This window comes from Anser brachyrhynchus (genome assembly GCF_964034855.1).
Source record: "Anser brachyrhynchus genome assembly, chromosome: 7".
Lineage (NCBI taxonomy): Eukaryota > Metazoa > Chordata > Aves > Anseriformes > Anatidae > Anser > Anser brachyrhynchus.
Window position 1 is genome coordinate 25,385,140 of NC_137701.1, and position 12,948 is coordinate 25,398,087.

A 12,948-nucleotide genomic window follows, 5' to 3' on the forward strand; every position below is an offset into this window, starting at 1 on the left:
AAAGGCTATTTGCTGTTAGAATGAGTTAAAGGCATTGCTTTAAGTATATTTGTAACTACAAAAAAGTGGTGTTCTTGGCATGTAGTAGGTTAAGACTTCAGTTGTCAAGTTCTGTAGGAAGTTTGTTAAAATGTGCCTGTGTTTGATGCCCAGCCTTAGAATTCTGCTAGTAATGTGAATTATGCTCCTTCAAAGCTTTAAAACTAAGGACCTTGAGATCATAGCAGTGCTTTTGGGTGTTGTCAATTTAGTTTAGTATCAATTTAAAGGTTTGGTGTCAGATTTTACCTGGTAAGACATACAAGTTGTCTTTTCTTTGCTTTAAAAAAAAAAAAAGGCAAGCAGGAGGAGTGTGAATTGTAGGAGTTTCTGTTAAGAAGGACTAAGACAGATGGAAGCAGTGCCCCTTAACTGTTTAACAGGAGTACATCTTGAAGTAGTACTATCCATGCTGACATCAGTGAGTCCATGACTTGGTAAACTGGTGGAGGACTTGCAGGAATAAATGATCAAAGATTTCATGGCTGGTCAGGATGTGAATCTGTGAGAAGCTAGCAGATTGCAGGGCTATGCCTGGAAATGTTACTGTATGGGTACAAATACTAAGCTTTTGTTTCGCTGTAACTTGATCAGCTCTTAGGAAATCACAACTGAGAACTAGTTGGAGAAAGCCCATTTTTTCTGAATACTGAGAACTGAAGAAAATCACTGGTGCTCTTATCCTCGGCGTCCAAAAGACTTTGTTACTGACACTTAATGTTGATAACTTCAGTTGACAGTAACTCCCTCCTGTCATGGCAGGGCTTGCATTTTGCTAGTCTTTGTAATGCAACAATGTCAAGCAATTTTGCTAGTCCACACACCTTTATTTCAGCTATACTCAAACTCCTGAACACACACTGCCAATCCAAACTTTCTGGAGTGCACATGGTGGGGGAAAGGGAAAGAAAACTCAGAGAAGAGTGCTGAGAATATTTGACTACCAGAAACCATTTTGCAGATCTAATGAAAGATGAGTGGTCTCATTTTCCTGCTGGATTGGATTGTGGATGTAGTTTTCCTTTTCCAGTTCTTGTTTCCTTAAAGAAAAGTAAATTTTCACAAAATTCAGGGGAGAAGCTTCTTTCCTTTATTCAATGTTCAAAGTATAAACCCCTCAGATTGCCTGGTTGTTTAGCATTACGCTGGAGGACAGAAGTCTACAAATGATTCACTGTGTGTCTAGGACTAGAGTCAGACCACTAGCTTAAGCGCTGCTGCTGTCTCTGCTGCTGCATTAAAGCAGGATGTGTGTTTGGTCCCAAAGGGTTTGAACCAGGCTAACTTGACTTTAAATTAGGCATTAATGCAGTGTCGCCGGGCATGTTACAGTTGAATGTCAATGTTGGAGGCTTTGTTTACTCTGCCAGCCATATCATTAAATCATGCCTTTCCTCCCTTCCCCCCACACCGAATTTTGTTCTTTAGGAGATTTGTCACTTGGACCCTTCCTTCAGGAATGAAAAAATAGGGGCAACTGTTCTTCCCTCCCTCTTTAGTTTACTTAAACGATTATGGCATCACAGTAGGAATTAACTGTCTGAAACCTCCTTGCTTGTACTTCATATGATGGGGTATTACCCCTAAAACGCTTGTGCATATTGATCTTAAATCAAGTTTAAGTCTGGACAGATGATTTTCTAACTGCATAACTGTGTGGTGCAAATGCTCAAAAGTGGTGTGTGGGAGTTACTGTGCTGCTAATGGCAAGAAGGAAATAATCCAGCATAGTGTTGTGCACTGGCAAGGTCTTGGTTCCTGCCTGACAGTGCTTTTATACTTACTGAACTCTTCCTTCAGAGCATTGCATGTCTGTAACAAAAGGCAGAAACCTGCCCTGTAATTGTAATGTAGGTAGTGATTCTTTTCAAGTGTAAGCCTGTTGAATGTGTACTCTGTCCTTACAAATATGAATGGCTTTGGTGCCTGCTATTTGAACATAAATATAGTATTTTGTGAAAGCTACCTACAGGAAAGGGCTCTGATTAATGACAGCATAACGAGGTAGTGTTTGTACTGCAAGAGATCGTGCAAAGAGGACATACAGGCGCATCTGCACTGTCTGAAATCTGGCTGGCATGTGTATTGTCTCGTGGGAACAGAGCAGTGAAGGCATAAGGCTGTACAAGCATGTGGAGCACTCTGAATAAATACAAAGCCTGGGCTGGGAGCTGGAGATACTGCAGGGTTTTGTGTTCCTTGTGCTGTCTTCATTGTGCTTCTCAGTGCTGCCTTTCTATTCACTTTGCAAGGTATTTTTAGAGGAGTGCTGCATTTAGCAGTGCTAATGAGCCTGTTATCTTCCAATATCAGTCAGTCTCAGTCTTACAGATTTCATTCATTTACCGTTCAGTTTGTGGATTTTCTATTTTCTTATTGCTTGCTGGGAGAAGAACAGCTAAAGCTAGCAAGCTGCCATTCTGATACAGGACCATCATGGCGTAGAAGACTTCCATCAGTAGCTGTCATCCCAGTTGCTTTTCCCTCAGCTTAGATGCTGTCCTAAGTGCCCTCTGAATACAGAGGTGGTTCCAGGTGGAAAGAACTTGCAGTGATAATCAAGTACAGGTATTTTCTGCTCAGGCTCCCTGCAGTGGGAGGTGGAACAGCCTCAAGCAGTGCCTGCCTCCTCATTAGAAGTTGCTGAGAGCGCCCTAAAGGAAGGACTCTCCTTGGTTTGGGAGGATGCTGCGTTCTGTATGCTGTAAAATTCACAACAGCTCTTCAAGATCTGACTTGGCTAAACCGGTGCACAAAATATTCCCGTGCTGTATACAGGCACTAACAAGTACTATTGGAGTAACTCACTGCTAGCAGTTGTGACACAATGTAGTATAGGAAATCTTGAACACCTCATAAGGTATAATTTTTTTGTTCTTTCACTGGAAAGAAGGTTGTTTTGATCAAAAGTAAACTTCAGCCATTTTACACGCACTGTGGTTTTAATGTGGTGTGACTGAGCCCTGATGAAGCTGTATGTGAAATGCCAGAAAAGCTGTAATGTGGGACCTCAGTGGATGAGGCTGAGATGTCTCATTTGTATTTACATCTTTTTAAGAGGAAATAACCATTGCACACTTCTTAATGCTCAATTGAACTTAAAAAGCCAACAACCAAACCAAACAAAAAACCCCAGCTTCTTTGAGATATTCCCTACTGCTGTTGCAGTCACTAGTAAAATGACATTTCAAAAAGTAAAGTAGCCAATTAACATTATAATTAGGTATGTACTTTCTTCTGTAGATACCTATATATGCTATATTATAGAAAAGAACATTGCATTAAAATAGTTCTATTCAGATATACAAATCACATATTTTCTCTAAAGCGACTCATAAAATAAGAGAACACCATATATAAGGTTTTGATTTCACGGGGGAACTGTTCCTAGTAATAAAGAGCATACAGAGGTCACTCTACCACCGGTTTTATTTGGTTTGAAAAATATAAAATAGTTTGTCCATATGGTCTTATGTTACCTAATTGCTTCATCTAAGAAGAATGTAAGGTTGTGTATCTTAACTCCATGACTTGTGTAGCATTTTAAGAAGGGACTGTTTTTGTGGGATTTAGGATTATACCGGCTTAATATTAGCGGATACTGTTTACATCCTAGTTCACAAAAATATCTTAGTTTTCTACTTTTTATTAAAAAAATCTGACATGCAGGGCAGCTAGTGTCAACTTGTTTAATGTCTGAAGATTAAAATATGCCAGGAAGGCAGGACTTTTTCTAATGGTGCTGACAGAAGGCTGAGATTTTTGTCACTGGAATTTAATTGCATTAAATTAACAAAGCTTTTTTTTCCCCTTTTTTCAGGCAGATTCCAGATTAAAAGCTCTTAATGCAACATTCAGAGTGAAAAACCCAGACAAGTAAGATTCCACATCCTTCCTCCCTCCCTTTCCCCTTTTCAGTTACAACTGTAACTTCAAGTGACAGAATATTCTATCTCCTTAGAATAAATTCAGAAAAGAAAAATGGTCTTTCTGCATTTTAACTCTTAACAGAAGCCCAATAAGGAGGCAGTGTGAAAAGACTTGATAAATCCTATTTCTAGAAGCAGGAAACTTTCAGAAAAATGCCATTACTTCACGTGAAATGAGTCTTTCCTTTTAGGTAGATTAAAAGGAAGGGTTAAAAAAAGACCCAGAAAAATAACCTCTTAATATTTGTTTGCAACGAAACCTTTCCAAACATGAACAGAATACAGATTGATAGTAGGTCTTTCCAAAAGTGTACAATAGCATACAATTCTGGATGCACGTACACTGGTGTTGTAGTTCATAGCTGTCTTCAAGCTGCCAAATTTCACAGATGCTCTTGGAAGTCTTGAGGTCAGTTGGGCTCTGTTGCAGTTTAGGAAGCTCAGAGACAGGCACTAGAGGTATCTGCTGGATCAAAACCTGAAAGTACAAGGGGAAGATCATCCAACCCTAGGTGATGTGAGGAGCGTAAAATGTGAGTTTCTATTTCTGCAGTTGTTGGAAACATCAGGATGCAGCAATAGGATCAGGAGATCTTGCTGTTTGCCATCTATATACATCAGACATGCATGCGGTGCCCTTTTGGGTTCATCTGCTGTCCGGTAGTGGCAGTAGGACATGCTGTTTAGGGAGAGGATGTGCCTGACTGCTTTCTGCTCTTCTGTTCCCTTTGTACTTCCCCCGTGCCCGTGGGTATCGTATGAGGGATGTCAGAGGGCACATACCTAGTTATCAATTTGTAGACCTGTGAACCAGTCCAGTCCCTCCCTTTTGGAATTTGTTGATAGTGTTTGTTTCTGCAGTCTTCTGTGGCAGCAAGGAAGCTTTTGGCAAGCATTTAATATGTATGAATGTTCATGAATGAGATAAGACAGTAATTCTCCTGGTATTTGCAGGTGAAATTGGCCCCTTTTTGAATGTTTCATCCAATATCTTTGTTTGTGACCAGCAGGAGTTTGCTTTTCCTGCTTTCGTGGCAGGGAAACTGCAAGTAGTCTGCTCATAGATAGGAAGGACTGGTTAATGCTGAGATGAGAAACTTGCTGTTATCTTTCAAGGTAACTTAATGTTGCAGAAAGCAAAGCTGTTGTGAGAAGTGGCTTGGTAAAAAGCAGGAAAAGAGTTAATACAAGGAAAATAGGAGGAAGGACTTGTAACAAAAACAGTCTCTGAGTATCTAACTCAATAGGGACTTCACAGTACTTGAGAGATATGGCATGTGCTTTCTATTGTATTCTGCCAGCTACAAAACTTCCAAATTGAACTTTTGGTTACAACAGCAAGCAGTTTTAAGAGTTGCTTAATAACTGATGAGCGTAACTTGTATTTGTTTATTCAGGGAGAGCCTTTTAATACAGCGTGTGTGGCTCTGACAGGAGGCACAGTGCCTTGCTCTGCCTAGCACAGTTGTGCTCGAGCTGCCTGCAGTCTGACTCCTTACCCTTCTCCATTACCTTTGCTTATATGAGTGGGTGGTAAAGTGGGTTCAACAACCTCACCTAGCCCAAACAGAAGATGTCCCTGCTGGGTGGAGTGTAAGCTTTCTGGGTACGTTCAGTTTCCTGAGCCAGGAAGGGTCCAGGTGAAGAATTGCTGCAACTCCCAGTCTAGATTGTCTTGCGGTGCCGTGGAGCTGTGCTCCTTAGCTTAAAGCAATGTAAGGAACTTTAAACAGCTGAAACGATGCTGCTCCAGGTGATCAAATGCAAACCTCCTCCTGTGGGAAGCAATTAAGATCTCTTCTGATGGAATTGTATGGTGATAAAAACGTGATATTCTGGTACTCGGAGGTAAATTTGTAGTTTCTCTCCTGCAGACTTCTCTAATTCGGTCTCATGGCACCCATCCTCTTGTTCTCCTTCTGTGCTTTGAATCAAAACAATAGCTCTCTTCTTGGTGAAAGATTTCTTTAGAAAACACTAAATCCTTTCCTAAGGCAGAATTAAGAAGGCAAACAAAAAACCCTGCTGAGTAAAGTGCCTTCTACTCTAAGTGAAAGATTCTTCTTTGCCATTACCATAAAATATTTTTGAGTTGAAACTCACAGAAACGTAACCTGATTTATTCATCATTTTTATCCGAAGTTCTACTTAATTGCTCAAACTTCTGAAATATCTAGGCTGTTGGTAATGTTGAAGAACCAGTAAAACCAAGGGAAGAGGGTTAGGTTTGCTAGGCAGTTCCTGAGTGCCAAAACCAGGTCTTGGTTCACAATGCAAAAACTGGTATTTGTAGGACTTGGCCTTCAGGAAACATTGGGCAAAAAAATAGCATCACTTTGGTTTATGCTGTTATGAGACAACAAAAAGAAGACGGCTTGATAGCTTGATTCTAAGGTGACTTTTTTAACGTACTGGCATAAGAGAGCATACTGCTGCTGGAGCCCAGGATACTGAGAGTTCTCTTGGGTTCCTGACCCTTGCCTTCAAGGGAGTACAGCATTCCTGAAACCTTTCTTGCCACAAAACAGGATAAATAACACTTTTCATTATAAATTTCTGGAGTGGAAAAGGGAGTCTTCCTGAGCTGAAGGCGTGCTTTTTAATCTTTTGTTCTTAGTTCAATTATTTCAAATATCTTCACTGTTTGTGTCTGCAGCTGTCTGACATGCTGCCCTGGTGCGTATTTTATAAAGTGTAAACTGAAAAGATTGCTCTCTAAACCCCACTGTGCAGATCAATGACTATATTTATTTTTCCCATACAGCTTCTCTGCTGGCTTTTAAATCTTTTTATGTACTTTAACCCTGTGTGTGTCATAATCCTATAAAAGATGCTCCTTGGAGATCAGAAATACTAGAAATGGTAATAAAGCTTCTACTTCCTGAACGTAGGGAGGAGAATATTTTAGGGGAAGACTTCCTGGCAGGGGAAGAAAAGGTGTTAAATGAAAAACCCTGGAATTTCATACTTGGTCACCCAAAGCAAGTGACCTGACTCATTTCAGTAAGACCTTTTGGGTACAAACTATTCTGAAATACAAAGCCTGGCTGTGTGCGTGCAGTGGGTGGAGGAGTTCAGGTGTGTTTTATTTATGGTTGAACATCAGCTTTAGAAGGCTAATTTTAGTGTCTCATTCTTTCATTCTAGTTGCATTCTTCAGTGCTTTTTTATTTTCAGATCATTGTTTAGTAACTTAGGAAGCCAGAAACAACCTTACCTATCAAAATGAAGCATGGTCTTGTGCGCCATGTGCTTTCAGAGTGAGTTGTGAGTTAGACTTCAGTGTAACGGGGAGGGTTTATGCACGAGTGGTGGCTGCTGTGGCCTAATTGGTCACCTGTGACTAGCAAAGATGTGGTAACTGACTCAGCTCTCTAATTAGGATGAGCCAAACTGTGTCAACTGAAACTACTGCCAAGGCTTGATTGGGGTGGCTGATAAATGCCTGTTGCTTTCAGCAGTGGCAGGCCAGCAACGTGCACATGAGCACTCCCAATGAGTAGCTGGACTGATATCTTCTAAGGCTGTGGTAACTGGCTTGCTTTTAGCCACGAGCAGCTTTAGTTCTCAACAGGGTTTCATGCACAGCTAGTTACTGTACACGTTAGTGGCATTGTGATAATTATGAAAGCTTCCTTGAATTTCTGAAAGGCTGTACTCCAAACTGGCTAGATGGCAGCTTGAAAGTAAATACCTTTGTCAGGTCAGAAATGCTGAACCATATTACTTCATAAAAACATATTCACAAACTTCAGCTTTGTACTTATTTTAAGCTTTCGTATTCACTAACACTTGCTCTTATAAACCCCATAAAAAATAAATTAGTAATTTCAGTTCACTACTTATTTCATAAGATGTCTCTTAAATTGATCAGAACCTTCAGCATTTGCATTTCAAAAGCAGTAGTCATGCAAGTGTTGGGGTTGTTCGTTTTAGGGAAACTAAACTCTGCAGTCACTTCTTTAGGAGTCTTCAGCGTAACCCGGGCTCCGTCTCGCTGGCTGTAGTGTTGTGGCTCTATCTTGCATTCATTCTGTGAAAGCTTGCTTTCATGATGGCTAATGATGTACTATCTGTTTTCTGCTCCCAGGAGATTTACTGAGCTAAAACACTATAGCGATGAACTGCAGTCTGTCATATCACACCTTCTGCGAGTCAGAGCTGTAAGTATTTCCCATGTGTGTCGTGACAGACAGGGTAATTTATTTATAAGGCAGCATTTCTTGTTTAGTCAAGAGAACTGGTATATGGGTTCTAGAAGAAGGGCAGTTCTGCCTGAGAGAGCCCAGCTCTCAAGTGTGGGGCAGGAGATGGGAAGGGGAGTACTGGCTTCGTGCAGATTTTGTGGGACAGGGGTAGAGGTGTGTGGGGGGAGAGTTTCACATAGGACAGTTTAGGTTGATGTGTGTTGCTAATCTGCCCACCCCCCTGCTGGTCACATATCAGAAGGAGGTGTTTTAAAGAGGACCAAGATGTCCACTCAGCCGGCAAGTGGCTTTTGCTGGGTGTCTGGGTTAGGAAGGGACCCAAAACACAATTTTCTGGTCAGACATATAAAACTTGGTTTTCCAGAACTTGTAGTATGAATTGTGCATGCTTCCCAGCACAGTGTTTTTGGCTTGTTCTTCAGTCTCTGAAGAATAATGTTCTTTTTAATGATGAGAGCAACTATGTCATGCATAATATACTGTGGGTTGACAATGGAAGATTAAAAAAAAAAAGACAAAGTAAACAGAAAATCACAATTCCAATAAAGAGGAGCATGATACTGCCTTTTTAGTATGCTTCACAGAGATTTAATTTTTGATGAAAACTGTGCTGTGGGGAAGGTTGGTAATTGATTGCCCTGTTGAACTGAGGTACATGAGAGGATTAATCACTGGTGTTGTACAAACAGTGCCTTTTTCTCAGGACTCTATGCGTGAGATCTATTGGGTGACTTGCTTACATTTCCTTTTTACTGCTTTAACAGGTTCTGTAACTCTTACACAACTTCAATCTTATTCCTTGATACACCACAATTACAAGGGCATTATCTGGATTACAAGTCACACTTCAAATTGTACATGTGCTCTCTCTTTCTGATGTTGTCGCCAGCATTGTAGTACTGGCTGCAGTAGGTACTAACTCTCCAAACAGCTGAAATGACATATCTAGCTCTAGCAATAAGCTCTGCAATGGATAGCTCATTTCCTTTCCTTCGTTTCACTGAGCTAGATGGAAAAATCAAGTCACTCGTTAGAATGCTAGTGAAGCTTTCCCTGCGGTCTTGATGTCAGGATGAATTTTTGTCTTGCCATATTTATGTTAAATAAGCAAGTGTGTATATAAATTTAGCATTATTCAGGTAAAGGAGGATATGCCTTACATCTTTTTATCAAAAACTGAATTAACTGATTATTTGTGGTCTCCATTGATATACCCTGTACATGAGTGCTTCCAAAGAAATACTTCAAATGTTACTCTTCATTACAGCCTCGACTGTGTCTTCAGTCTTCAAAGATTTTATGCTGTTGATCTTTTCCTTCAGTAGTAGCTTAGACTAGACTTAAGCCCTATCTTATTTACCTGTGTAAAAATATTAAGACTTGGATTTCGTGTGTGGAATTTCACAACGCAAGTTCTTTGATGTTGATGACCAAAAACTAACTTTTAAATGTTTTAGAGGGTGGCAGACCGGCTATATGGTGTCTATAAAGTCCATGGCAACTATGGAAGAGTATTCAGGTAAGATTTTTAGGTTTTAAATGTGCTTACAGGTATGTGTAGAGAGAGTAGTGAATTTGTTTTGGTTCTGCTTTGCAAACATATAACAATGTTTTCAATATTTAAATGTCTGGCTTGAAAAATTTTGTCCTGCAGAACTAATGAGATTTGTATGTTGGATACAGTGATCTCTCTCTGAATCTGCTGTGCTTAGTTTTAAGTACTTTAGTTTTTTTGTTTTGTATTCCAGAACTTTGGGACTTCTGATGTGTCATTTGCATTCTGTTTCTTCAGGACGTAACTTACTGCCTATTTTCATGGTGTTATCTGAAAAACCTCGAGGTCCTTTAAATAGTTAAAAACCCAACAACTGTATCTATCCAATTCTAGTACCTTTTTTAAAGTGAATTTGCCTATCGTTTTTGATTTATATAAGTGAATTGCATGCTCAAGTTTTCCATCTCACTGGAGAATTGAAGAATCTAAACTTCTGGTTAAGGGAAACCTCCTGCTTCTACACACTGTTCAAGTGCTAAATTTAATTCTCAGGGTTAATGGATTGCAGATGTCTTTCTCATTGGGGGTTTTAAAGTGAAATTAGGTGTAGTTCTGTAATAACACAAAGACAAACAAATGTCAACATTAACGGAGTGGAATGTTTATGAAAAAGTGAAGGACAAAATAGACACATTAGGCACAAATTATGTGAAGTAGAAGGGACTGCCCCTCTGCTTTTTTCTTGCATAAAGAATTGTCAATGTAATTCTTATAACTAATAAGTTTCATAAAGTTTCACAAAGCTGAGAACACATGTAGATTTGCAGTGTACATGGGTGTCCTGAACAAGTATCTTGCTTTCTTTACTGTAGCTCTGTTTCCTACTTTATCCAAATGGTCTCCCCAGTGTGAATAGGGAGTTGCAGTAATGAGGCAGGAGGCAGTTATGAGTTGATATTTTTTTAATGAATGGAACTAAACAGCAATCTACCATAAAAATAGAAAACAACATACAGCAAACCATTTCAGAAGAGGTAAAAGGCTTGCAAATGTCAAATCCCACCTTCTATTTTTTTGCAATGATAGGCTTCTATCTGACGTGTTGCAAGTGTGGAGGGCTCAGTTTCTTCTTGGCAAATGAGGTGGACCAAATTCTGTTTTAGAAAGTTTGCTCTCTCTCCTTTAAGTTGTAGTCTCTCTGATTTAGTTTTAGCTATTTGAACAAGACCCTCTTGGCTCAAAACCAACTTCAAGGTCTGCGTGTTTGTGAGGATGAGTTTAGGCAGCAGGGACAGTTGTTTAACAGAGCGCCTTAAATAGCCTTGCAGTTACACTGTCAGTGCTGCGGCTTAGAGGAAGAAAACAGTTTGGCCAAGTCCCACTTGAAGGCAGTTTCCATTCAGGTGTCACCTGGAAAGAAACTATATACAGGATGCAGCTTATTAACTTCCCTTACCCTTCACGTGTGATGTTGTTTCTCGTTTGTTTTTCGTACAGTGAGTGGAGTGCAATTGAAAAGGAGATGGGGGATGGGTTGCAGAGTGCTGGCCACCACATGGATGTGTAAGTACTGACTGAATATCTGATAGCTTGATGTAAGCCAGATGTAGAACTCTCCCTCTTTCCTCTCTTTTCCCTCAACCCCAAAGTGCATACAAGTAGTGCACCGAGAAAGTTGGGGGCGCGTTGTTTTTAGGTGCACAACTTTTCTGTGACTTGGATGCAGGCACAATTTTAGCATCCATGTACTGTATTAAGTAGCTCAAAAGGTCTCAGGAGAACCAGAGGAGTTTCTTTTTTATTATTATTTTGAAATTGTAGAAGTGCTTGGAATTCTTCCAGCTTTTCTTTTAAGCTACTATGCCAGAAACTGGTGGAATACAACTTTAATGTACTGCAGACCTGATGAGTTCCATTTGTTTTTGGTAGTGGTATTTTGTACCATGCAGTGGATGGTACATAGGTTTGGACTTAATTACACAAAGCTAAGAAATTTAATTATTCAGCACCAAAACGTTAATGGATTCTTGAAACAAATACTGTCTGGATGTAATAAAGTAGAGAATCCTCCCTCTTTGCATCTCTAGAGTTAGTTGGCAGAGTACGTGAAACGCTGCCTTCAAAATAAGAGTCTAGCACTTCGGAGTGCTCACAGAAGTGCTATTCTAGGTTCGTGCTTTTTGCTTTCCGGGTAGTTATATACCATAAGTGAAACAGTATAACTTCTTGTGACTCTGATTCCTCTTCTGTAATCAGGTGCTACTGTAAAGTAACATCTCCAACAACAGATGAAAGCTATTTGACATGTCCTTTTATATATATTTTTTACCTAGAGTATAATTTGTGTAGAAGTAAAGCTATCCGTTTACAGTGCAGATCTATGTATGTGGTGCTTGGTTGTATTTGATACTATGCCTCATCAAATGGAAGGGTTTGAAGAGCCATGCCAAACTGCTCTTGGTTTCTCCAGAAGAACCCTGTCTTAATTAGATCTTTAAGAATTTGGACTCTTCTGAATTTATTCACACTTCTGTGCTTTGTTAACAGGATGGTTTACATCCAAAAAAACTATTATGTTTTTCTAAATGGAAAGCTCTGGTGAGAATAAAGAAATGGACAATGCATTTTGCTTTCAGAAGAAAATAATTGAAGTAGAGATGGAGTGCAGTGTTCAGCACCTACTGCAATATGCAAAAATTGAAGACATTGTGAAAACGTGCTGTAATGTAGAAAAGCTGGGTAGGCACAAGTACGTTCTCAGTGGTTGAGATGCATCACCCTAAATGTAAAATGAAACAGACAGAACCTAACAACTGTCAACACCTAGAAAAAGCTTAATCAACTGAAGTGGGTCTGACCTCTCAGTCAGGCGGCTGAACCTTTTCCACACATGGGAGATGTTGTTCTCTGATATGGTTAGGAGTAAAGATCCGGAGTAGTGGTGGTGACTCTGGCTAACCTTTTTTGCATGACATCTGATGTAGCTTTCATTGTCTGTCGTCTCTTCTGCTCTGACATTCTTGTGCAATGGTAATCTTTTAGCGACAGTCAAGAAATGGCAGCTGTAAGATTCACGTAGTCTCCTACCAGCAAGGATCACATTGATGATCTCTTGAAAGTGTAACTTACCAATGCGGTTACTCTTCTCATAACATTAGACTGAGCAGTTTTGTTGCAACAGAAAACTACTTCAGGAAGGTTGCCTGATAAACTTCCAAAACAAATTTAATTACTGTCTATCTACCCCATGTGCTGTATTCCTTAGTATTTATTTATT

At 39.8% G+C, this 12,948-nt stretch overlaps 1 protein-coding gene across 1 annotated transcript in view; it reads left to right on the forward strand.

Annotated features, from left to right (window-relative positions):
• Nucleotides 1-12,948, forward strand: part of SNX4 (sorting nexin 4) — a 34,280-nt gene that overhangs the window by 12,719 nt on the left and 8,613 nt on the right. The window contains exons 6-9 of the mRNA XM_080600624.1: nt 3,860-3,915; nt 8,059-8,131; nt 9,634-9,695; nt 11,169-11,234. Of these exons, the coding sequence (XP_080456750.1) occupies nt 3,860-3,915; nt 8,059-8,131; nt 9,634-9,695; nt 11,169-11,234 (257 nt within the window). The remainder of the gene's footprint in view (nt 1-3,859; nt 3,916-8,058; nt 8,132-9,633; nt 9,696-11,168; nt 11,235-12,948) is intronic.